Source organism: Salvelinus fontinalis, chromosome 30 (assembly GCF_029448725.1).
Source record: "Salvelinus fontinalis isolate EN_2023a chromosome 30, ASM2944872v1, whole genome shotgun sequence".
Lineage (NCBI taxonomy): Eukaryota > Metazoa > Chordata > Actinopteri > Salmoniformes > Salmonidae > Salvelinus > Salvelinus fontinalis.
In genome coordinates this window covers 30,183,628-30,207,627 of record NC_074694.1, presented here as the reverse complement: position 1 = coordinate 30,207,627, position 24,000 = coordinate 30,183,628, and the positions used below count along the sequence as shown (strand labels likewise).

At 41.3% G+C, this 24,000-nt stretch overlaps 1 protein-coding gene and 1 pseudogene across 1 annotated transcript; both read right to left on the bottom strand.

The window, feature by feature from the left end:
- Positions 1 to 2,364: 2,364 nt before the first annotated feature.
- On the bottom strand, positions 2,365 to 5,005 carry LOC129829014 (oocyte zinc finger protein XlCOF6-like; annotated as a pseudogene).
- A 3,110-nt stretch (positions 5,006 to 8,115) lies between these two features.
- LOC129829013 (gastrula zinc finger protein XlCGF57.1-like) lies at positions 8,116 to 23,706 on the bottom strand. The gene is made up of 3 exons (XM_055890422.1): positions 23,489 to 23,706; positions 23,221 to 23,383; positions 8,116 to 11,900 (listed from the first exon to the last, which is right to left on the bottom strand). The coding sequence occupies exons 1-3, from the start codon at positions 23,660 to 23,662 to the stop codon at positions 10,297 to 10,299; spliced, it is 1,941 nt and encodes a 646-aa protein (XP_055746397.1). The 5' UTR covers positions 23,663 to 23,706; the 3' UTR covers positions 8,116 to 10,296.
- Positions 23,707 to 24,000: the final 294 nt, after the last annotated feature.

The following is a 24,000-nucleotide window of genomic DNA, read 5'->3' as shown; positions in this document are numbered from 1 at the left end:
GAGCCAGTCAAATTGGAGTTAGCCTTGATCTGTCGGCTCGTTCCCTTGTGTGTTGGGCTTGATGTTTCTCTAAGATGTTTTGAGCCTCCTTGGCAGTGGAAAATGTGTTTTATTTTGCCAGATGGATGAAGCCGCATCTCAGGTTTAGCTTGCATAGCTGTGATCTCACCTCGTTGTAGGTCGCCCTGTTTCAGCATCTCGGCACTCAGATCTAGGTATATGCTGATCCTCTTCTCAGCATAGGTCAGAGTCCCTGATACTGCTGAGTGGCCAACAATTTGCCCATTTGACATCAAAACTGTGGATTCTTACAATCATACACCAGGACCCATTGCGGAAAGGACCCGTGCGGTGCTCAATATTTATCAGCGGCATGGGACCCAGCTTCTCCTGCCCAAAAAGTTCATAGAAAAGATTGCTCATGAAGGAAGTTGGGTTCCACATCAGTTTCAAGTCCTGTGACCCGCACATTTAATATACAGGAATGCTTTTCGAGTGATTCATCAGAAGTGAGCAGTGCAAGAGACTACTTTACCCGTTTTAATTTCAAGTAGAGGGGCATAGGTTATTTTCTCACGAACAATCTCTTGAATAGTAGAGGCCAACTATTTATGTTGTCAGGTGCTGAGAGCTGCCATGTTCTCACAAGTGAATTGTGAATGGACAGATTGTTCTAGCTGCTGGAGCGAAATAGACTGCATACAGTAGTTGTTCCTTGTAATACAGTGAACATCCCACACATTAATACGGTGTTAAACACTGAGTGTATAAAACATTAGGAACACCTGCTTTTTCCATGACAGACTGACCAGGTGAATCCAGGTGAAAGCTATTATCCCTTATTGACATCTCTTTCCATCAGTGTAAATGAAGGGGAGACAGGTTAAAAGAAGGATTGTTAAGCCTTGAGACAATTGAGACATGGATTGTGTGTATGTGCCATTCAGAGGGTGGGCGAGTCAAAAGATGTAAGTGCCTTTTAATGGGGTATGGTAGTAGGTGACAGTTTGAGTGTGTCAAGAACTGCAACAGTACTGGGTTTTTCATGCTCAACATTCTCCAGTGTGTATCAAGAATGGTCCAGCCTACTTGATACAACTGTGGGAAGCACATGGGCCTGCATCCCTGTGGAACGCTTTCCACACCTTGTAGAGTCCAAGCCCCGACAAATTGAGGTTTGATGTAGCTATAGCCATTCGACATGGTGATGTCTGTATTTTATAATATTTATTCCTATTAAGGCAACAATGACCTTCTGGTTCAACAAATTATAAGAATGCACACACATTATGCACAGATAATGCAGGATGACAACAGGTCAGGGTCATTGAAAGGTCACCATAAAAATAACTGCTCACAAGGTCAATAGCTGCGTGTAACACACACACTGGCAGGCACAGGCACACCATTTCCCTTTAAATCACTAAGACAGGATTCTAAAGAAACACTACACATTATGATAGGAATTTCCTTTCAGAAGACATAATGCCATAAACACCATTTAGACCATGTGAAAAGCTGCCTCAGAGTATTTTGTGTTATTCTGTACGTAAATCGGATACACCCCATTTAGTCTGATATTTACATTTCGTATGGGATGTATTCATTTGTGGATGTCCACATCCATTTTGTATGATATGTTCCGAATTGCAATTCGTACACTATGTTACGAATTTGCTAAACTTATGATATGTTACGAATTCCAATTTGTTGTGGCTAACATTAGCTATGCTAGGGGTTAGGAGTTAGATTAAAGGGTAAAGGTTAGGGGAAGGGTTAGCTAAAAAGGTTAAGGTTAGAGTAATGGTTAGCTAAGTAGCTTAAAAGAAGTAGAACAGTAGCTAATTGGTTAAAATTCTAAAGTTGTCTGTGATGAGATTTGAACCCGCATCCTTTGGGCTGCTAGATGTCATACGCCCACCCATCCAACCAGTAACCTCCTGTATTAAGTAACCATACCAAATGTAATGGTTAGGATAACCCTAGCTAGATAAGGATTGGTTGGGGCCTAGGCATCCATCCTCCAGTCAGACAGATAGTTGTTCCATAGTAGCCAGGCAGGCTCAGCAATGCCAGGCTTTGTAATCCCCAGGCTGCCCAGTGCCCCATCTGTTCAATTACCTACTCCTCCCGTTTCACCATTACCACCCCATCTCCCTTTCATTTGGACGTTTGTGTGTGTGGCAGCATTCCAGGGAAGATGAGGTCTGGGTTTTCCCCATCTGAAATAGCAGCAGACCTAATGACCCCCTCTAATTGCACAATGTCAATATTGTTGCATTTTAAATCCCACAGCACTCATATATGTTGCCAGAGATCTCATAAAATATGCTAAGAGAGCTAGCTCAATACAGTGTGACTTGGAGAAGAGACGAGGATAAATGCATACAGACTCATTTGTATGATTTATTTATACAGAATATTAGCATTTAAAGCTGAAGCAATAATGCTGGGGTAAAATGACAAATTCTCTCATTCGTTTTCTCTGCTGTTTAAGTGTCAACAAAAACACAAGAACAGGGAAACATTGATCTCATTTAGATATCAAAGCAAATCATTTGAGAGAAAAAAATGTAATTTGCTCAGACATTCATAACCTCAGTGGGAAAAAAAAGTATCCGGATGACAATGGAAATTCAGCTGATATAGATTGATAATGAGTAGAAAATCAATAAGACTCCAACGACATGAACATCTCAGATTAGAATTTGCAGGATCAATACATTGACAGTGAGACAGCAACACAATGACATTGTGATGGAGTCTGAGTACAGTCATAACATTCAAAGCAGATAATATTCTTACCCCTATTTTTCCCCCTTCATGTGGGGGAACATGTTTTATATTTGGATATTTTTTTATTTTGCCTTATTTTACCAGGTAAGTTGACTGAGAACACATTCTCATTTACAGCAACGGCCTAGGGAATAGTTACAGGGAAGAGAAGGGGGATGGATGAGCAAATTGGAAGCTGGGGATCATTAAGTGGCCATGATGGTATGAGGGCCAGATTGGTCATTTAGCCAGGACACCAGGGGTTAAACCCCTACTCTTACAATACGTGCCATGGGATATTTAGTAACAACAGAGTCAGGACACCTATTTAATGTCCCATCCGAAAGACAGCACCCTGCAAAGGGCAATGTCTGAAATCACTACCCTTGGGGCATTGGGATATTATTATTTTTTAGACCAGAGGAAAGAGTGCCTCCTACTGGCCCTTTTACACCATTTCCAGTAGCATCTGGTCTCCCATCCAGGGACCAACCAGGATCAACATGAAATGGGTCCATAAAAAAATGCATTGTACATTGACAGGGTGGTGCTAAATTACTTCCATTTAGCAGCACTGATTGTGTCTATTTGCATAGGCCTTCCCACAGATGTTACACATGAATGCTTTGACACCAATGTGCACACGCTCATGATATGTTAGATGACTTCGATGGCTGAACATCTTCCCACATTGATCACACTCAAATGATTTCTCCCTGTGTGAATGTGCATGTGAACTTTAAGAAGATGATTGCTAAAGAAACCTTTCCCACAGATGCTATAATGACATGATTTCTTCCCTGTGTGAGTGACCATAACATTTTGGGGGGTATAACAACTTGAACAAACTTCCTCACAAATCTCACACTTGAAAGAAGTATTTTCTTCACCACCAGTATGCTTGTTTATTTGATGTTTCTTTATGATTCCGGATTGGGTGACCTGTGAGTTATCTTGTGTCTTTTGACATTACCTGAAGAATGAAACTTTTTGCCACAAATGTCACAAGAAAAAGGTTTCTCTTCCTTGTGTGTCCTCATATGTTTATTCAGATGGTTCCTTTTGACAAAACATTTGCCAAACACATCGCAGACCAAACTTTTTTTCTTTAGTTTCTCCAGGGTGTGTGACCACCATCTGCTTTCTGAGCAGGTGCATCGCTGAAATGTTGTTTTGTCTTTACGAGTCATGTTTCTTTACAGACACAGCGGTAAAGATCATCTTGCCACAGGTTCCACAGCAATAGTTCCTCTCCTCTGATTGTGTTTCCTCGTGATAAGCCAATACTTCTCTGGACTTTAAGATCTTTGGGCAAAAAGAGCAGCTAAATGTCTTCCATACAATGCACTTGGGCCTCAAGTCTTTTAGCTCTACAAACTTTCTTTCATAAACTATGCATGTGACCATCTCTGTTTTGTGAGCCTCCATGTGTGACTGCAAAGTACATTCATGGCTAAACACTGCATCACAATCGTTACAACTGAAGGCTTTCTCTAGGTCTTTAATGGAACATTCCTCAAGCTGTTTGGCCAGATAAAAACATTTCCCACACTGAGCAGCTGTAGGGTTTTGTATGGGACTGAAGATGTCTTGTCAACCATTTCTTCTTGAAACATTTTTCACAATGGGAACAGATGAGGGGCCCCTCATTGGCCGCATGCCCACATTGGAAATCTTCTCCATCCCTACCTGGGTCTTGTTTATCTGGGTCTGATCCAGATGGGGCCTGAGGGTCAAGGTCAGGATCCTCTCTGGGATCAAACTCAGGGAGCCATCCATCTTCTGATGGAAGTGAGGACAGGGGGACAAGGCCAGGATCCTCTTCCTTATAATCTGACTCAAAAGAAGATCCCTCATCTGCAGCAGTGTCATTGTGGTTGTTGCTGTGCACATGCAGAAGAAACCAGTTTGATAAATCATGACTGTAGCAACAACAAAAATGTACACTGTGTTGTACTATTATTTATATTACACAGGAAACAGAAATGTTATGTTTTAAATGTGCACTGGGAACACACAACAATAAATACACTCACCCTTTACTGCTACTTTTGTGTTGCTCCTCATAGCCAGAGGAAGTAGGGCTGCTGTGAGTGCTGCAGCATCCCAATAAAAATACATTATTTTGCCCCAAATGTTTCCCCCAAATTATATTACTCCTGCCTGAACAGACATACAGTGTCTTCAGAAAGTATTCATACCCCTCGAGTTGTTCCACATTTTGTTGAGTCACAGCCTGAATTCAAAATCAATTAAATCGATTTGTTTTTCTCACCCATCTACACGCAATACCCCATAATTACAAAGTGAAAACATGTTTTTAGAAATGTTTGCAAATTTATTGAAAATTAAGTACAGATATCTCATTTACATAAGTATTCACACCCCTGAGTCAATACCTTGTAGAAGCACCTTTGGCAGTGATTACAGTTGTCTTTCTGGGTAAGTCTCTAAGAGCTTTCCACACCTGGATTGGGCAACATTTGCCCATTCTTTTCAAAATTCTTCAGGTTCTGTGAAATTGGTTGTTGATCATTGCTAGACAACCATTTGCAGGTCTCGCCATAGAATTTAAAGTAGATTTAAGTCTAAACTGTTACTCGGCCTCTTGGGAACATTCACTGTTGGTAAGCAACTCCAGTGTAGATTTGTGTGTTAGGTTATTATCCTGCTGAAAGGTGAATTAATCTCCCAGTGTCTGGTGGAAAGGAAACTGAACCAGGTTTTTCTCTAGTATTTTTCCCGTGATTAGCTCCATTCTGTTTCTTTTTAATCTTGAAAAACTCCTCAGTCCTTACCAATTTACAAGCATACCCATACCATTATGCAGCCACCACCATGCTTGAAAATATGGAGTGTGATACTCAGTAATTAGTTGTATTGGATTTGCCCCAAACATCACACTTCGTATTCAGGACAAAAAGTGAATTGCTTTGCCACATTTTTAGCAGTATTACTTTAGTGCCTTGTTGCAAACAGGATGCATGTTTTGGAATATTTTTATTCTGTAGTCTTTTCACTCTGTCAGTTAGGTTAGTATTGTGGAGTAACTATAATGTTGTTGATCCATCCTCAGTTTAATGTCTGTGATAGGAGAAAAAAATGTAACTGTTTGACAGTCACCATTGGCCTCATGGTGAAATCCCTTCCTCTATGGCAACCGAGTTAGGAAGGATGCATGTATCTTTGTAGTGACTGGGTGTATTGATACACCATCCAAAGAGTAATTAGTAACTTCACCATGCTCAAACGGATATTCGCTGCTTTAAAAAAAAACGTAGCCATCTACCAATAGGTGTCCTTCTTTGCGAGGCATTGGAAAACCTCCCTGGTCTTTGAGATTGAATCTGTGTTTGAAATTCATTGCTAAACTGAGGGATCTTACAGATAATTGTATGTGTGGGGTACAGAGAAGAGGTAGTCATTCAAAAATCTTGCTAAACATTATTATTGGTCCATGTAACTTTGACTTGTTAAGCACATTTGTACCGCTGAATTTAGGCTTGCCATAAAAGGGGTTCAATAATTATTGACTCAAGACATTTCATTCATTATTCAGTCATTTGTACGGATTTCAAAAAACAAACTTTGTGTAGGCCAATGACGAAAAAATCTAAATGTAATCATTTTTCAATTCAGGCTGTAACACATCTAAATGTGGAAAAAGTCAAGGGGCGTGAATACTTGCTGAAGGCACTGTTGTATTATAGCCTAACGCTGAGTTTCTACTCTATAAATTGATGTTTGGTAAATGTTTGCTTCATTGTTTCACAGAGATAAAAATGTATTTCTACTTTTTAGCGCTTGGCTACTTTTGGTGTGTTCCCATTTATAAATAAAACGTTTCTGACTTGCCTTAATGGTGCCAAATTCTGACCATCAACAGGTGATTTGCTTAATGACCGACTTTGAGATGGATACTAAGACACAATGGACATCTGGTTTGGCGTTTAATGAAGTGCTAACAGACCCGTCTAATTAGCTAGATTATCCTATTGAAGGTTGGGCCTTTTACACATTTAAATCAACAATTCCAACAGTGTGCTTGCTGGCGTTACAAACAAAAATTAATGAAGCCTAGGCTTCCATCACATCCGTCTAAGGCTGTACCATAGCCACCTGTTGTCACGTCTGCTCCCGCGGACTCCATCACGTCAATGATTGCCTCCTAGATCTGTCACTTCCTCATTTTCATTCCCGTGTCTACGTTGTTTTGTTTCTCTTGTCCAGACGCTGTTCTTGTTTAGTTTAATTTACATATGTATTAATAAATCCTGACCCTGTAATTGCTTCCTGTCTCCCAGCGTCTGTAGCATAAATGCCAACGTTTTGAAATGACAGTCGCATGGATCCTTGTTACAGCTCGAGCTATTGTGTTCCCATATTTTTGCACCTCCAAAAATATATGCTCATTAGGAGTTAATGCATGTTATAGGGATCCCATATGCACATGTAAATAAAACCTATATTTAATATCCAAATATTTGGATATAAGCTGATTTCCCACTTTTAAAAGGGTCACAATAATAGCAATGACAACCTTCGGGGTGTAAATTCTGGGTTTGGAAAGCAGAAGTGCTCCTGAGTACAATATACCTACCTTTTAATGTGACATATATAGGACATTGTGTTTGATGCAATATGCATGACCAACATGTAAAATGTACTGCGACACAACATACAGAAAATGTTGTACGGTGCAATAGGCTAATATAAAAATGTACTGAACATCATGCAATCACTAGCAGTTCTGGGGGGGGGGGCAGTGCCCCTGTGACCATAATTTGGACCCCCTAAATGTGGAATATGAAAATTTTTACCTAAATTTGTTAGCGTTATTTTTTTTCATTCGTTATTAGACAGAAAATGCAAATAAATTGTTGAATGAACATGGTCTTTTGATTGCCAATGCCTGCAATGCCGTGAAGAAAACGATATGACAACAATAACAAAATATATAATTGAGTTAATACATCTGCATACAAATACGGTCTCTTTGTTTTCTGGAGTAAGGGAGCTCAAATGCTGGTGTTTCAGCCTAGCTCAGTGCTTTCTGTGGTGGTGGGACAAGCCAGCAGAAAATACGGAGCAGTTGCGCTGTGATTGGCTGTGTTCTGCCGCACATAGGGACACTATGTCACCGCCAAGTCTAAGGGTAGAGATCAGAAATTCAAGCCCCTTGGGTGCTGCCATAGAGTTATATTAGAAGTGCCCATCGAAGAAGGCTCAAGGCCATTGGCCACGTAAAATCACATATCTACAGTGGCTTTGATTGGACTGATCATGTCAACATATCTTCAAAATCTTAGCTAGCAGTCATCATGAATCAAGTCGACAATCTACTGGCAAATCCTTTTTAATCCTTGTCATATGAAGAGAAAATATAGATAAAATGTAGCAGTGCTCATCGGCCATTGGACAAACATTACACAAGTAAGAAATCGCAAATTCAACAATGAGTGGTTTGGAAGGAATCAGTGGCTAACTGCAAGCGTTACAAAGCAAGCATTAGCCTGCTATTCAGTGTAGTGGCTGTGTGGTCCCAAATCTAAGATTAAGGGTCTCTTTTCCTAGTTTAAAATTATAAACATTCAACATTGGCCATGATGTCAATGAAGCATGAGTTGTGCCGTGCTCAAAATAACTGGTATTGAACCAGGATCTGTAGTAACGCATCTAGCACTGCGGTGCCTTAGACCGCTGCACTTTGCGGGAGGCCCCTCAACTTAACTCTGAACTGCAAAATCTGACTTTAGTGAGTTCAAAACAACTGGGAACTCAGGGAAAAACGAGCTACGACTGAAAATACGTCTTGAACTTTTATCCAACTCGGAATTGTAAAGTCGGGAACTCGGGCCTCTTTATAGCGCTACGACCTGACGATCACAGACGTCATCATGATTCAACCCCCCCACCTCCCCCAGAGTTCCCAGCTGTCTTGAGAGCACCATAAATCCAGAGTGCCAGACTTTGATGACAAAATTTGACCACGAAGGACCGCCGCACCACCTTCCTGTTCAAGTGAGCACAGCACAATAAGGGGAGTCCAAAAATGTATTGTATGCTGCTGCATAAATGATTTAATATGCCAGGGAGATATGTATACTGTAGCTAATAAAGTAATACTAAGTATATGTCGTGTAGGAAGCTGTTAGTAGCCCATTTGCCTCACCCTAATAATTTGGTCTATTTTCAGCTCTTAATTTCGCCTACTGTTCTGACTTGGTGATGCACACGTAGCCTATAACCTGTTTTTGAGAAACGTAATCATTGAATATTGTAAGAGCTTTCATTGTACCATGTTCTGAATTCTGTTGCTGTACATTTCGTAAGTGCTGAACAAAAAGTTATTAACTACGTCCGTCCTAGCTCGCTCATTAACGTCTTAATCAAAATTACAGATTGCCTCTTATGCGCTTGTCGTACCCTTTGCCATAGTTTGTACATCTCAATTGTCAATAGAAACCACATTTGTTTAAGCAAGTCAGCCATATCAGCTATGTTTTTTTAAAAGGCAGTAAATGCGGCTGAATGAACTGTTTTGCTGCCAGACAAGGCTCCGCTGATAGCCAGGTGTAGTAGTGGTAAGGTGTTGGGTCTGCTGTTGGGACAGCTTTATGTAGGCCATAACAGTTTGTGGGCACCGTTTGCCACCGTTATAGTGCAATTAATGTATTGTTTAGTGTTGTGGCTTAGCTGGCATGCATCCCACCTATTTTTGTTGTTGCCACTGTTCCAGAGTCACTGCAATTGAGTTACACCATCTATACGTAGCCTCCGACCACAACTTCAGATAAAGCATAAATTGGCTCTTGTTCTAGCTAGGTCTTGCTGGCGGAATCACAGAGGGCCTCTTATCCCACTCTGTATTATTGTCCGATAGGAAACAAGCAAGCGAGCGAGCAGAAACGTTCCCACCATCGGCAGTAAAATGAAGAGCATGTCATAGGACAACTAATGCGGTCCTATCAAGGGCCTCTATTGTGGAATTTGTTTGAACAATAAACATACCAAATTGGTCATAAGTATTTAAAACAGTGAACGATTCTGATCTTGTGAGCTGACAAAAAGGAAGAAGAGGGTGTTCAGAAAGTGTTGCCAAATGCTGATACATGTGGTTGCCTTATATCATCTGGCTCTGTACCAGTTCGTCAAGAGGACCATTGCGCTCTCCCAGTTCACCCATAACTGAGTGATTTTATCTTCTGTTATTGTGCATTTTTTTCTAAGAAAGGAAGACCTGTGGACACAGATTAAAGGGAAACAATAACACTCATTAAGTATAAACATTCAAGTAGAAAAGCTTGACTATAGAGGTTAATTAAATGTACTTAAGAGCCCAAAGCTAACTGCAATTGTAAAATATTAGATTTTTCCTAAGGTGGAATGTCACGCAGGTCACATTTTCAACGTAAACACCTTGAGGTTTTTTCATTTAGTTTAGTAAGTTCTTGAGCACCAACATTTTCACACTGCCATATTATTCAGAGGCCCTGTGCCATTCATCTTAGACCTGTTTCTTCAGTAATCCTCTGCACTGTTTCCAGGAGCTGGTTTCCAGTTGTACTTGCACTTGTGGACTTTTAGATTGTGTCTACAGGCATAGGCATTCCCACAGTCTTTGCACACAAATGCTTTGACACCAGTGTGCACACGCTCGTGAGATTTTAGATGACCTTTCTGGCTGAACCTCTTACCACATTGATCACACTCAAATGGTTTCTCGCCTGTGTGAGTGCGCATGTGAACTTTAAGGAAATTGTACATAAACCCTTTCCCGCAAACTTTACAGTAATATGGTTTCAACCCTGTGTGAGTGACCTTGTGAATTTTAAGTGAATGATGATACCTAAAACCTTCACCACAAACGTCACACTTGAACGGTTTCTCTCCTGTGTGAATACGCACATGCTGATCCAGAGAAACTTTCACATAGAAGGCTTTACCACAGTGATTGCAGACATATGGCTTTGGCCCAGACGGCTGAACTGGCCCAGACTGCAGCTTTGAGCCAGACTGCAGCTTTTCCTGAAGTGTAAGGTGACGTCTCTTGTGACTCCGGAGGGAGGAAGGTTCAAAGAAGGCTTTCTCACAGACATCACACTTGTAAGGCCTTTCACCAGTGTGCCTTATTTTATGGATCTTCAGGGTTCCGGACTGGGTGAACCTTTTACCACAAACGTCACAGCAATACAATTTCTGGCCTGTGTGAGTTCTCTTGTGTCTGCTGAGATTAGCACCTTGACTAAACTTTTTTCCACAAACATCACAAGAAAAAGGTTTCTCTGCCCCGTGTAGAGTCATATGGCTTTTGAGATGGCACTTCCGGCCAAAACATTTGCCACACACGTCGCAAACAAAATATTTTTCTTTTGTTTCTCCAGGATGGGTGACCACCATATGCTTTCTGAGAGCAGGTGCATCGCTGAAACGTTGGCCACATACAGTACAGCTATGATCCTTTTCTATATGACTCCTCTTATGGACAGCTAAGGTTGAAGTGGTAAAGAAAAGTTTGCCGCAGGTTTCACAGCAATACTTCCTCTCCCCTGAATGCGTAGCCTCATGATCGAACAGTCTTCGTCTCCACTTGAAGGTCTTTGGGCAAAGAGAGCAGCTGAATGTCTTCTGTGTATCACCAATACACTTGTGCCTCTCTAGTCCTGTTTCCCCTAGAAACTTTTTTTTACAAACAGTGCATGTGACCGTTGTCTTTGTTTTGTGACGCTTCATGTGTGACTGCAAAGCAGGTTTCTGGCGAAACACTGCGTCGCAATCGGCACAACTGAAGGGTGTCTCTCCAGAATGTGTCATGGAGTGTTCCTCAAGCCGCCTCTTCAAGCTAAAACATCTCCCACACTGCAAGCAACTATAGGGTTTTGAATGGGTCCGAAAGTGTTTATTCAATAAACATTTCATCTTGAAATCTTTTCCACAATGAGAACAGATGAATGGCTGCCTGTCTCGTTTGTCTTGGTCTGTTGCAGACAGGGCCAGGGGTTCAAGATCAACCTCGTCTTGTGGATGAAACTGAGGGAGCGAATCCTCATCTGATGCAGGTGAGGACAGGGGGACAAAGTCAGGTTGATCATCATGATGATTAGACTCAGAGACAGATCCCTCATCTGTAAAAGAGATGGTCATTGTTAATTTTGTTGTGGACATGAAGACACCAGAACATACATAAAATTAAGGAAAATACAACACAAAAACACTTCACACCTAAGTCATAGTAGATCTAAACCATCTCTGCTGCACTACCTAACAATACTCAGACAACAATTGCGTAGCGAACGGCAGGGCAGCAAACCCAGGTCGCTGGTGTGAAATGCAAACACCCTATGCTTCCCGCCAGAAGGGTTAACCCACTTGGTGGCAATTGCAACGTGGAGGCCAGCATCCCGAAGTCGCCTCTTCACTGCTGACATTGAGACTGGTGTTTTGCAGGTACTATTTAATGAAGCTGCCAGTTGAGGACCTGTGAGGCATCTGTTTCTCAAACAAGACACTAATGTAGTTGTCCTCTTGCTCAGTTGTGCACCGAGGCCTTCCACTCCTATTGTGGTTAGAGACAGTTTGTGCTGTTCTGTGAAGGGAGTAGTACACAGCGTTGTACAAGATCTTCAGTTTCTTGGCAACTTCTCGCATGCAATAGCCTTCATTTCTCAGAATAGACTGAGGTCTCTGTTTCTGGCCATTTTGAGCCTGTAATCTAGAGGTCGACCGATTTTAATAGGGCCGATTTCAAGTTTTCATAATCGGAAATTTGTCATTTTCTTTTTAATATATATTTTTTTACACTTATCCTTTTTAACTAGGCAAGTCAGTTAAGAACAAATTATTTTCAATGACGGCCTAGGAACGGTGGGTTAACTGCCTTGATCAGGGGCAGAATGACTGATTTTTACCTTGTCAGCTCGGGGATTCAATCTTGCAACCTTACTGTTAACTAGTCCAACGCTCTAACCACCTGCTTCACATAGCACTCCACAAGGAGCCTGCCTGTTACGTGAATGCAGTAAGAAGCCAAGGTAAGTTGCTAGCTAGCATTAAACTTATCTTATAAAAAACAATCAATCATAATCACTAGTTAACTACACATGGTTGATGATATTACTAGTTATTCTAGCGTGTCCTGCGTTGCATATAATCGATGCGGTGCGTCTTCGCAAAAGGACTGTCTTGCTCCAATGTGTACCTAACCATAAACATCAATGCCTTTCTTAAAATCAATACACAAGTATATATTTTTTTAAACTGTATATTTCGTTAATATTGCCTGCTAACCTGGCTCGTTGCGAACTCTGAAGACTCTCTTCCTAACAAAGATAGCCAACGTCGCCAATACACAGAAGTATATATTTTTAAACCTGCATATTTTGCTAAAAGAAATCCAGGTTAGCAGGTAATATTAACCAGGTGAAATTGTCACTTCATGTTCATTGCACGCAGAGTCAGTGTATATGCAACAGTTTGGGCTGCCTAATCTGCTGAGATTTTACGTAATTATGACAACATTGAAGGTTGTGCAATGTAACAGGAATATTTAGACTTATGGATGCCACCCGTTGGATAAAATACGGAACAGTTCTGTATTTCACTGAAAGAATAAACGTCTTGTTTGAGAGTTTCTGGATTCGACCATATTAAAGACCTAAGGCTCGTATTTCTGTTTATTATTATGATATAATTAAGTCTATGATTTGATAGAGCAGTCTGAGCGATGGTAGGCAGCAGCAGGCTCGTAAGCATTCATTCAGAAAGCACTTTAGTGCGTTTTGCCAGCAGCTCCTCGCTGTGCTTCAAGCATTGCACTGTTTATGACTTCAAGCCTATCAACTCCCGAGATTAGGCTGGTGTAACCGATGTGAAATGGCTAGCTAGTTAGCGGGGTGCACGCTAATAGCGTTTCAAAAGTCACTCGCTCTGAGACTTGGAGTGGTTGTTCCCCTTCCTCTGCAAGGGCCACGGCTTTTGTGGAGCGATGGGTAACGCTGCTTCGAGGGTGGCTGTTGTCGATGTGTTCCTGGTTCGAGCCCAGGTAGGGGCGAGGAGAGGGACGGAAGCTATACTGTTACACTGGCAATACTAAAGTGCCTGTAAGAACATCCAATAGTCAAAGGTTTATGAAATACTTTCTCTATACGATTTGTGTCCTATAATTCCTATAATAACTACAACCTAAAACTTCTTACCTGGGACTCATGTTAAAAGGAACCACCAGCTTTCATGTTCTCATGTTCTGAGCAAGGAACTTAAACATTAGCTTTTTTACATTGCACTTTTACGTCTCCAACACTTTGTTTTTGCATTATTTAAACCAAATTGAACATGTTTCATTTTATGAGGCTAAATTGATTTATTATATTAAGTTAAAATAAGTGTTCATTCAGTATTGTTGTAATTGTCATTATTACAAATAAATTAAACTTAAAGTAAAAATAATAATAAAAATCGTCCGATTTAATCGGTATTGTTTAAAAAAAATTGTATTTATCCTCCAGTAATCGGTATCGGCGTTGGAAAATCATAATCGTTCGACCTCTACTGTAATCGAACCCACAAATACTGATACTCAACTAGTCTAAAGAAGGCCAGTTTTATTGCTTCTTTAATCAGAACAGTTTCAGCTGTGCTAACAATTGCAAAAGGGTTTTCTAATGATCAATTAGCCTTTTCAAATTATAAACTTGGATTAGCTAACACAACGTGCCATTGAAACACAGGAGTGATGGTTGCTGATAATGGGCCTCTGTACACCTATCTAGATATTCCATTAAAAATAAGCTGTTTCCAGCTACAATAGTAATTTACAAGATTTACAATGTCTACACTGTATTTCTGATCAATTTGATATTATTTAAAATTGACCATTTTATTTAGCTTTTTATTATTATTTTTAAACAAGGACATTTCTAAGTGACCCCAAACTGTTGAACGGTAGTGTATGTATGCATGTATACAGCTGAAGTCAGAAGTTTACATCCACCTTAGCCAAATACATTAACTCAGTTATTCACTAGTCCTGACATTTAATCCAAGTAAAAATTCCCTGTCTTAGGTCAGTTAGGATCACCACTTTATTTTAAGAATGTGAAATGTCAGAATAATAGTAGCAAAAATTATTTATTTCAGCTTTTATTTCTTTCATCACATTCCCAGTGGGTCAGAAGTTTACATACACTCAATTAGTATTTGGTAGCATTGCCTTTTAAATGGTTTAACTTGGGTCAAACATTTCAGGTAGCATTCCACAAGCTTCTCACAATAAGTTGGGTGAATTTTGGCCCATTCGTCCTGACAGAGCTGCTGTAACTGAGTCAGGTTTGTAGGCCTCCTTGTTCATGCTTTTTCAGTTCTGCCCACACATGTTCTATAGGATAGAGGTCAGGGGCTCTGTGATGGCCACTCCAATACCTTGACTTTGTTGTCCTTAAGCCAAGCTTTAACTTCCTGACTGATGTCTTGAGATGTTGCTTCAATATATCCACAATTTTCTTTCCTCATAATGCCATCTATTTTGTGAAGTGCCCCAGTCCCTCCTGCAGCAAAGCACCCCCACAACATGATGCTGCCACCCCCGTGCTTCACGGTTGGGATGGTGTTCTTTGGCTTGCAAGCCCCCCCCCCCCTTTTTCCTCCAAACATAACGATGGTCATTATGGCCAAGCAGTTCTATTTTTGTTTCATCAGACCAGAGGACATTTCTCCAAAAAGTACAATCTTTGTCCCCATGTGCAGTTGCAAAATGTAGTCTGTCTTTATGGCAGTTTTGAAGCAGTGGCTTCCTTGCTGAGCGGCCTTTCAGGTTATGTCAATATAGGCCTCGATTTACTGTGGATATAGATACTTTTGTACCTGTTTCCTCAAGCATCTTCACAACGTCCTTTGCTGCCGTTCTGGGATTGAATTGCACTTTCCCACCAAAGAACACGTCTCCTTCCTGAGCAATATGACGGCTGGGTGGTCCCATGGTGTTTATACTTGCATACTATTGTTTATACAGATGAACATGGTACCTTCAGACGTTTGGAAATTGTTCCCAAGGATGAACCAGACTTGTGGAGGTGTACAACATTTTTTTCTGAGGTCCTGGCTGATTTCTTTTGATTTTCCCATGATGTCAAGCACTGAGATGGAAGGTAGGCCTTGAAATACATCCACGGGTACACCTCCAATTGACTCAAATTATGTCAATTAGCCTATCAGAAGATTCTAAAGCCATGACATAATTTTCTGAAATTTTCCAAGCTGTATAAAAGGCACAGTCAACTTTATGTAAAGTTCTGACCCACTTGAATTGTGATACAGTGATTAAGTTAAATAATCTGTCTGTAATTGTTGGAAAAATGTATTGTCATGCACAAAGTAGATGTTCTAACCGACTTGCCAAAACTATAGTTTGTTAACAAGAAATTTGTGGAGTGGTTGAAAAGCGAGTTTTAATGACTCCAACCTAAGTGTGTGTAAACTTACGACTTCAACTGTATATATACATATTTTTGCTTCTAATACACCATTGCTTTGTGGTGGATGAATCAGAATTAGTTGGGTAACATAGATAAATAAGATGTTTTATTTACATAATGTGCTTATGTGAGATGCTTGTCATTAGAATGTATCCTTTTGGACTATAGGTGTTGGCAGCTGCACTTTTTTCTAAGCTGGGGCTCAGTCATTTGGGGCCCAGAGAGGGGAGAGGTCAGGCTTGTCTTTTACATGTCTCTGGTGCTATGCAGAATATCAGAAAGGAAAGAGGACAGGATGGAACATTGTCTTCATATGTGAATGTATCTGTTAAACCATGTGAAGGGATGGCGTGATTAAGGGGGGACCAATTACTTGTCTCCACAATGTCTGTGCGCAAGTCACTCCCCTCAGTGAGCTTGTCCAGGAGTAGGGTCAAGAGGGGGTTTACTTCAGATGGGAGTATCTAGAGTTGACAATTGATATATGCCATTGGATGAGTTGGTGTTTTTGTACTATGAAGTACCAGGAACGAGATTAGAACCTCGTCTTAGAGACCAAACTGAACGATAATTTATAGCGAATGCTATCTGGCTATGGGATACTCCTCTCTCAAGTCTTTTTGTGAACTGTTCCTAAGATCTGTGGTTCGTCATGTAAGTTGAGGGGTATATCTTGGCTATAAAAGATCTTTGTATTCTTCTGTAGGGACTCTGAATTCATTATATACACTGAATTTATCTGAGAGTCAAAAGGCTAAAGCTTAATGCTCATTAAAGATGAAGTTTAAGTATAACTCTGACTTGTGTGTAGTTTAACTCTCCTCATTTGGTAATACAGGAAAATGCCATCACAGCTTTCAGAAAGTAGTCATACCCTTTCACTTATCCACATGTTGTGTTAAAGCCTGAATTCAAAATGTATGAAATATTTCTCACTAACCTACACACAATACCACATAATGACAAAGTGAAAACATGTTTGTAGATTTTTTGGCTAATTAAATACAGAAATATCCAATTTACAAAAGTATTTACATCTGAGTCAATACTTTGTAGAAGCACCTTTGGCGGCGATTACAGATTTGAGTCGTCTTTGGTATGTCAAGGACTTTCACATTCTTGTTCTGAAGCCATTCCAGCATTACTTTGGCTGTATGCTTGGGGTCATTGTCCTGTTGGAACGTGCATTTATCCCAGTCTAAGGTTTTTTGCACTTTGAAGCAGGTTCTAATCAAGGACTTTCCTGTATTTGGCACCAATCATTGTTCCCTCTAGCCTTACCAGTCTCCCAGTCCCCGCTGCCACCACAGACCACAGAAACTTTTGCCTTATGCTCGGAGTCTGTCACGTGCCTTTTTGCAAACTCCAGTCATGTGCCTTTATCCTCAGGAGTGGCGTCCGTCTGGTTACCTTCCCATAATGCCCAGATTGGTGAAGTGGTGTAGAGACTGACAGCTACTCCCATCTCAGCCAAGGAACTCTGTAGTTCTGTCAGAGTGGTCATTGGGGTTCTTGGTCACCTCCCTGACCAAAGTCCTTCTTGTCCGTTGGCTCAGTTTGGTCTGACGGCCAGCTGTAGGCAGAGCCTGGGTACTTCCATATTTTTTCAATTTCCCAATGATTGAAACCACTGTGCTCTGGGAAACTTTCAACACACTAGAAATGGTTTTATACCCATCCCCAGATATACTGTATGCCTCATCACAATTCTATCTCGGAGATACACGGACAGTTCCATTGTGACAACTTGATTGTTGTCTACCTGTGGCCAATTTAATTGGTTGGACATTATTTGGAAAGAAAAACAACTGTCTATGTAAGTTGACAGTAGATGTCAGAGCAGAAACTATACTTGTGTGTGTACACAGACGCAGTCAAAAGTTTTAGAATACCTACTCATTCAAGGGTTTTTCTTTATTTTTACATTGTAGAATAATAGTGAAGACAGCAGCACTATGAAATAACACAGAATCATGTCGTAACCAAAAAAAGCGTCAAACAAATCAAAATATATTTTAGATTCTTCAAAGTAGCCACCCTTTGCCTTGACAGCTTTGCACTCTTATCATTCTCTCAACTAGCTTCATCTGGAATGCTTTTCCAAAAGCCTTGAAGGAGTTCCCACATGCTGAGCACTTGTTGGCTGCTTTTCCTTCACTCTGCGGTCCAACTCGTCTCAAACCATCTCAATTGATTTGAGGTCGGGTGATTGTGGAGGCCAGGTCATCTGATACAGCACTCCATCACTCTCCCTCTTGGACAAATAGCCCTTGTACAGCCTGGAGGTGTGTTGTGTCATTGTCCTGTTGAAAACCAAATGATAGTCCCACTAACCCCAAACCAGATGGGATGCATATCGCTGCAGAAAGCTATGGTAGCCATGCTGGTTAAGTGACAGTGTCGCCAGCAAAGCACCCCACACCATCTCCTCCTGGTTTTTGTAATTGCACTTGAAGAAACTTTCAAGATTCTTGAAATGTTCCATATTGACTGACCTTCATGTCTTAAAGTAATGGACTGTCGTTTCACTTTTCTTATTTGAGCTGTTCTTGCCATAATATGGACTTGGTCTTTTATCAAATAGGGTTACCTTCTGTATACCACCCCTACTTTGTCACAACACAAGTGATTGTCTCAAATGCATTAGGAAGGAAATAAATTCGACAAATTAACTTACCAAGGCACACCTGTTAATTGAAAGGCATTCCAGGTGACTACCTCATTGTTAAGATAATGGGCATAACGCCAACCCAGAGATGGCGCTAGGGGGGTACCTATCTAGGATATATAAACAAGTGCATTATTAGTGTCTGATTAGGATGTCGTGACCTGTAACATGTAATACCTGAGTAAAGGATTGTTTGAATTTTACCAAACTCTCCAACGTGAGTTATTCACATAATAACATGGTCTCAGAAGTGGGGGCTCTGGCGGGTGAGCTCCACCTGGTGGTGCATGAGTCTGTTAGACCAGTTCAACAGCTTCCCCACCGAATTCCCATTCCACTTAAGGAAAAGATACTAAAGGCTGTTGATTCAAAGGATGAACAAACAGGGTGTCATTACAAAGGTCACCAAACCTACTAATAAGCAACATGGTTGTGGTGGAAAAGCCTCGCAAAATAAGAGTCTACCTCAATCCAAGTGCCCCAAACAAAGCCTTATGTAGGGCACCGTACTAAATGCCTACCATTGAATAGATATTGCCAAGCCTGGCAAAAGTGCAAATCTTTTCAGTTATGGATGCAAAAAATGGTTACTGGCAGGTACGTTTGGATGAAGAGAGTAGTTACCTCACCACATTTTGGACCCCCAATGGTAGATCCTAGTGAACAAGGTTGGAGCCTTTGAGTGAAACCAGCTGCAGAGAAATATCACCAAAAGCAACATGATGCACTTCAGGGACTGCCAGGAATAGGTGTCATAGCTGATGACATCCTGGTATACAGCTGTTGTGCTACAATGGAAGAAGCTGTGCAGGACTCCCACAGAGGGCTACGGCAGCAGTCCTGTACAGCGCTTAATGTCTAGACGCACTCGCTCTCTGTTACCAACCGCTCCCAAGCTCCTCGCACCATAGGTCATTAGGGATTTTCAGGCAACAAACGTGCACGTCAGAACAACTCAAAACATTACTATAACCAGCATGCAAAAAATCTGCCTGTAATAAAACAAGGTCAAGCTGTCAGAGTGCTCCTGTCACCTCACACCAGGGATGGCATATGGGGTCTCGGCACATGCATAGGGCACATCAGCGCAAGGTCATATGAAGTGGAAGGGCCGAAAGTATGGAATGAACCGGAAGGACATACGCCCAGTTCAGGAGAGCATAGGGCACAGGAGGACCACATGGGAAGACTGAATATCCTCTGGATGGTGTGGGCAGGACACATAATGAGACGGGGAAGACCCCACCAGGGCAGTTCTCTGCCGACCGTGCCTACACAATTTCAGGAGGCTGAGGAAGGAGAGGCCCCGAGACTCCCAGAAGTGCCCAACATCCCAGAGGTGCGAGGAGAAGACCATGAGGATCCCAGAGGTGCCCAACACCCCAGAAGTGCCAGGAGAGACCATGAGGATCCCAGAGGTGCCCAACATCCCAGAAGTGCCAGGATAGGACCTGAGGATCCCAGAGGTGCCCAACATCCCAGAAGTGCCAGGAGAGGACCTGAGGATCCCAGAGGTGCCCAACATCCCAGAAGTGCCAGGAGAGACTATGAGGATCCCAGAGGTGCCCAACATCCCAGAAGTGCCAGGAGAGGACCTGAGGATCCCAGAGGTGCCCAACATCCCAGAAGTGCCAGGAGAGACCATGAGGATCCCAGAGGTGCCCAACATCCCAGAAGTGCCAGGAGAGACCATGAGGATCCCAGAGGTGCCCAACATCCCAGAAGTGCCAGGAGAGACCATGAGGATCCCAGAGGTGCCCAAAATCCCAGAAGTGCCAGGAGAGACCATGAGGATCCCAGAGGTGCCCAACATCCCAGAAGTGCCAGGAGAGACCATGAGGATCCCAGAGGTGCCCAACATCCCAGAAGTGCCAGGAGAGACCATGAGGATCCCAGAGGTGCCCAACATCCCAGAAGTGCCAGGAGAGACCATGAGGATCCCAGAGGTGCCCAACATCCCAGAAGTGCCAGGAGAGGACCTGAGGATGCCAGAGGTGCCCAACATCCCAGAAGTGCCAGGAGAGGACCTGAGGATCCCAGAGGTGCCCAACATCCCAGAAGTGCACCTGAGGATGCCAGAGGTGCCCAACATGCTACCAGTGCGACACACTATGTTCCTTAAGAGATTAACAATTTTGTTGATAATGTAAATAGGTATTTTCACTGTGGTATTAAGTGCTTGAGCTAATTCTATATGAAAAGGAAGATGTTAAGATAATGGGCGCAATGCCAACCCAGAGAGGTGCCCCACTAGCGCCATATCTAGGATATATAAAGAGGTGCATTATGAGAGTCTGATTAGGATGTCGTGACCTATAACACGTAATACCTGAGTAAAGGATTATGCTTGAATTTTACCAAACTCTGCGACGTGAGTTATTCACATAGACATAACAACACTCATGAAGCTGGTTGCGTGAATACCAAGAGTGTGCAAAGCTGTCAACAAGGCAAAGGGTGACTACTTTGAAGAATCTCATAAAATATTTGGATTTTTTAAACACTTTTTGGTTATTACATGATTCTATATGTGTTATTTCATAGTTTGTCTTCACTATTCTACAATGTAGAAAATAGTCCAAATAAAGAAAACCCCTTGAATGAGTGGGTGTCCAAACTTTTTGACTGGTACTGTATTTTTTTTTAAATTACTAATGTTACTGTCCCCACTACAGAAACAACAAAAATACATGTAATTTTGCCCTTAAAACATTTAATTGAAATACTGTAGAATTCCATTAATTCCTATGGAGGACTCTTACTGGGAAGTGCCAATATGGCCGACCTGCGGCCTCAAAGCCTCAACAGCATCAGTAATCCAAGGTTTATATACGTCATTCGCGTTAACCCACTTGGTGGGAATTCTAACATGACTCAAATAGCGAGGATTGATATATTGATGTTGCACATATTAATACATTAATCTTATGGATGGGCGCCCCGCTGACGGGACAGTTGTAAATCAAGCAGCGATTTGGGTCACGATCACAGATTTTAGAGAAACAACAAATGTTAATATAGATAAGTGTCTTATTTTGGCCGAAAGCTTAAATTCTTGTTAATATAACTGCACTGTCCAATTTACAGTACCTATTACTGCAGGAAAAATGGCATGCTATTGTTTGAGGAGAGCCCCTAACAGAACACTTTTTCCACCGCAATAGGTTTGATAAATTCCCCTCTGAAGGTGAGATGTGTACTTACATTCTGAAATATTGCTCTGATGTATCATCCAAAGGGTCCCAGAGATAACGTGTCAAATTGTAAAAAGTATTTTTTTCTTTCGTATCCTAAAAAGGTCCATATTGCGCATGCACGATCGATTTTGTATTTCCACTCGTTCAATTTGCAAAGAAAGGAATCTGAAAACCTAACCCTAAATGTTGTTTCAACCAGTCAAATCACATTCGTATGTATTCCTCAGAGATCCTAGAACGTAACCAAACTTCACTATATCATTAGGGGTGTAGTATATCCTATAGGACACCAAATTTGGTTAGAGAGCGCCTTCATGGCACGCGGCCGGTCTTCATTTGATTGACTGTATCTTTGTCAAATAAGCACCAATCGGGGTCAAACAAAGCTAGCTAGATAGCCAATGAGCTGGGCTTTATGGGAGTATCCGGAAACCCTATATATATCGCAAAATGTAGGTGCTAACCTTTTGCGACAGCATGCCTTTTCCTTTTAGACCAAAATTATAATATTCAGAGTTATGAAAACTGGTTGTTTTGTAAATGTTGAACTTATAATATGGCTACTAATCCTGGAAAATCAAAGTCCAAGTATACAGATTTGACGATATTCTTGCAGAAAAATTATTTGAATGTAAATGTCTCCTTCACGATTTGCCCAAATGTACCCGTGTGACTTCACACTAAATGTCATGTAGTTTGCTCATAATTCAAGTTATTTGAACACTGCTGCCATCTTGTGGACACCATCGGAATTACAACTACAGTGATGGCTAGAACTGGGACCTTTCTCTTGCATTTCAAAGATGATTATAGAAAAAAATAAACTTTTTCCATTGCATTTTCTATTAGATCTATTGTATATTATCCTACATTCAATTCTCATTTCCACAAACCTCAGTGTTTCCTTTCAAATGGTACCAAGAATATGCATATCCTTGCTTCAGGGCCTGAGTTACAGGCAGTTAGATTAGGTATGTCATTTTAGGCGAAGATTTTAAAAAGGGGGCTATCCCCCGTTACACATTAAACGGAAATGTTGATTCAACTGTCACTGTGTACTCCTATGGTACTATGGACATAACCAACATTAGCAAAATAGTTACATGCTCACCCCTTTGTGGTTTTTCTTCCGTCCTCGCTCCTGCCGGACGGAGAGGCCTGTTTTCAGCTGTTTTCTCCACCACTCTCACTTCCGATTCGACCACGTACGTTAGCAGTGCTATTTTCTCTGTCGAGGTTTTACTCAACACCTCCATGAATGATGCAAACTTTCTCTGAAAGATTAAGAGTAATTGAACTTAGTGATAGCGTTACTGAAAATTCAAAACACACTCACTGCCTGAAGCTTTGAATAAATTATAGTTAATTGATGGACTCACCGTGTTGGTTTTATTCACGCGTGTCATTTCTCTCTTTAGCAAACTATTCTCTTCATTTTCCATAACAGCAACAAAGCACTCGTCTAGGAGTCTCGACACCTCCCTTACTGCTGATTCAACGAATATATCCATAATTGTACATAATTGTGTCTGAAAAACCTCGTTGCTCGACATGGTTGTTAGCGCCTTTCACAAGCCAGCCTTAATATTTAAGAACTTCCGGGTCACGGATTTTTTTTCTTCTTCTATGGAATAATGGCGGTCCGCAACAACGTTAAAGGTGCAAGCCGCCAGCTACTGGATGGGGTGAAAACTGATCAACCTTAACAACATATTAGGGAGAAGAGAATAATAAAATACACTTTGAAAAAAAGGAATAAAATATATTTATAATATTAAAAACAAAAACAAACAAAAAACAAAAACTCCTTAAGTCAGATTAATATGTTTAGGCTGTAAAGACATCAGTAAGGTTTTTAATCAAGTCAACACTCACCAGGCTGCAGGGCCAG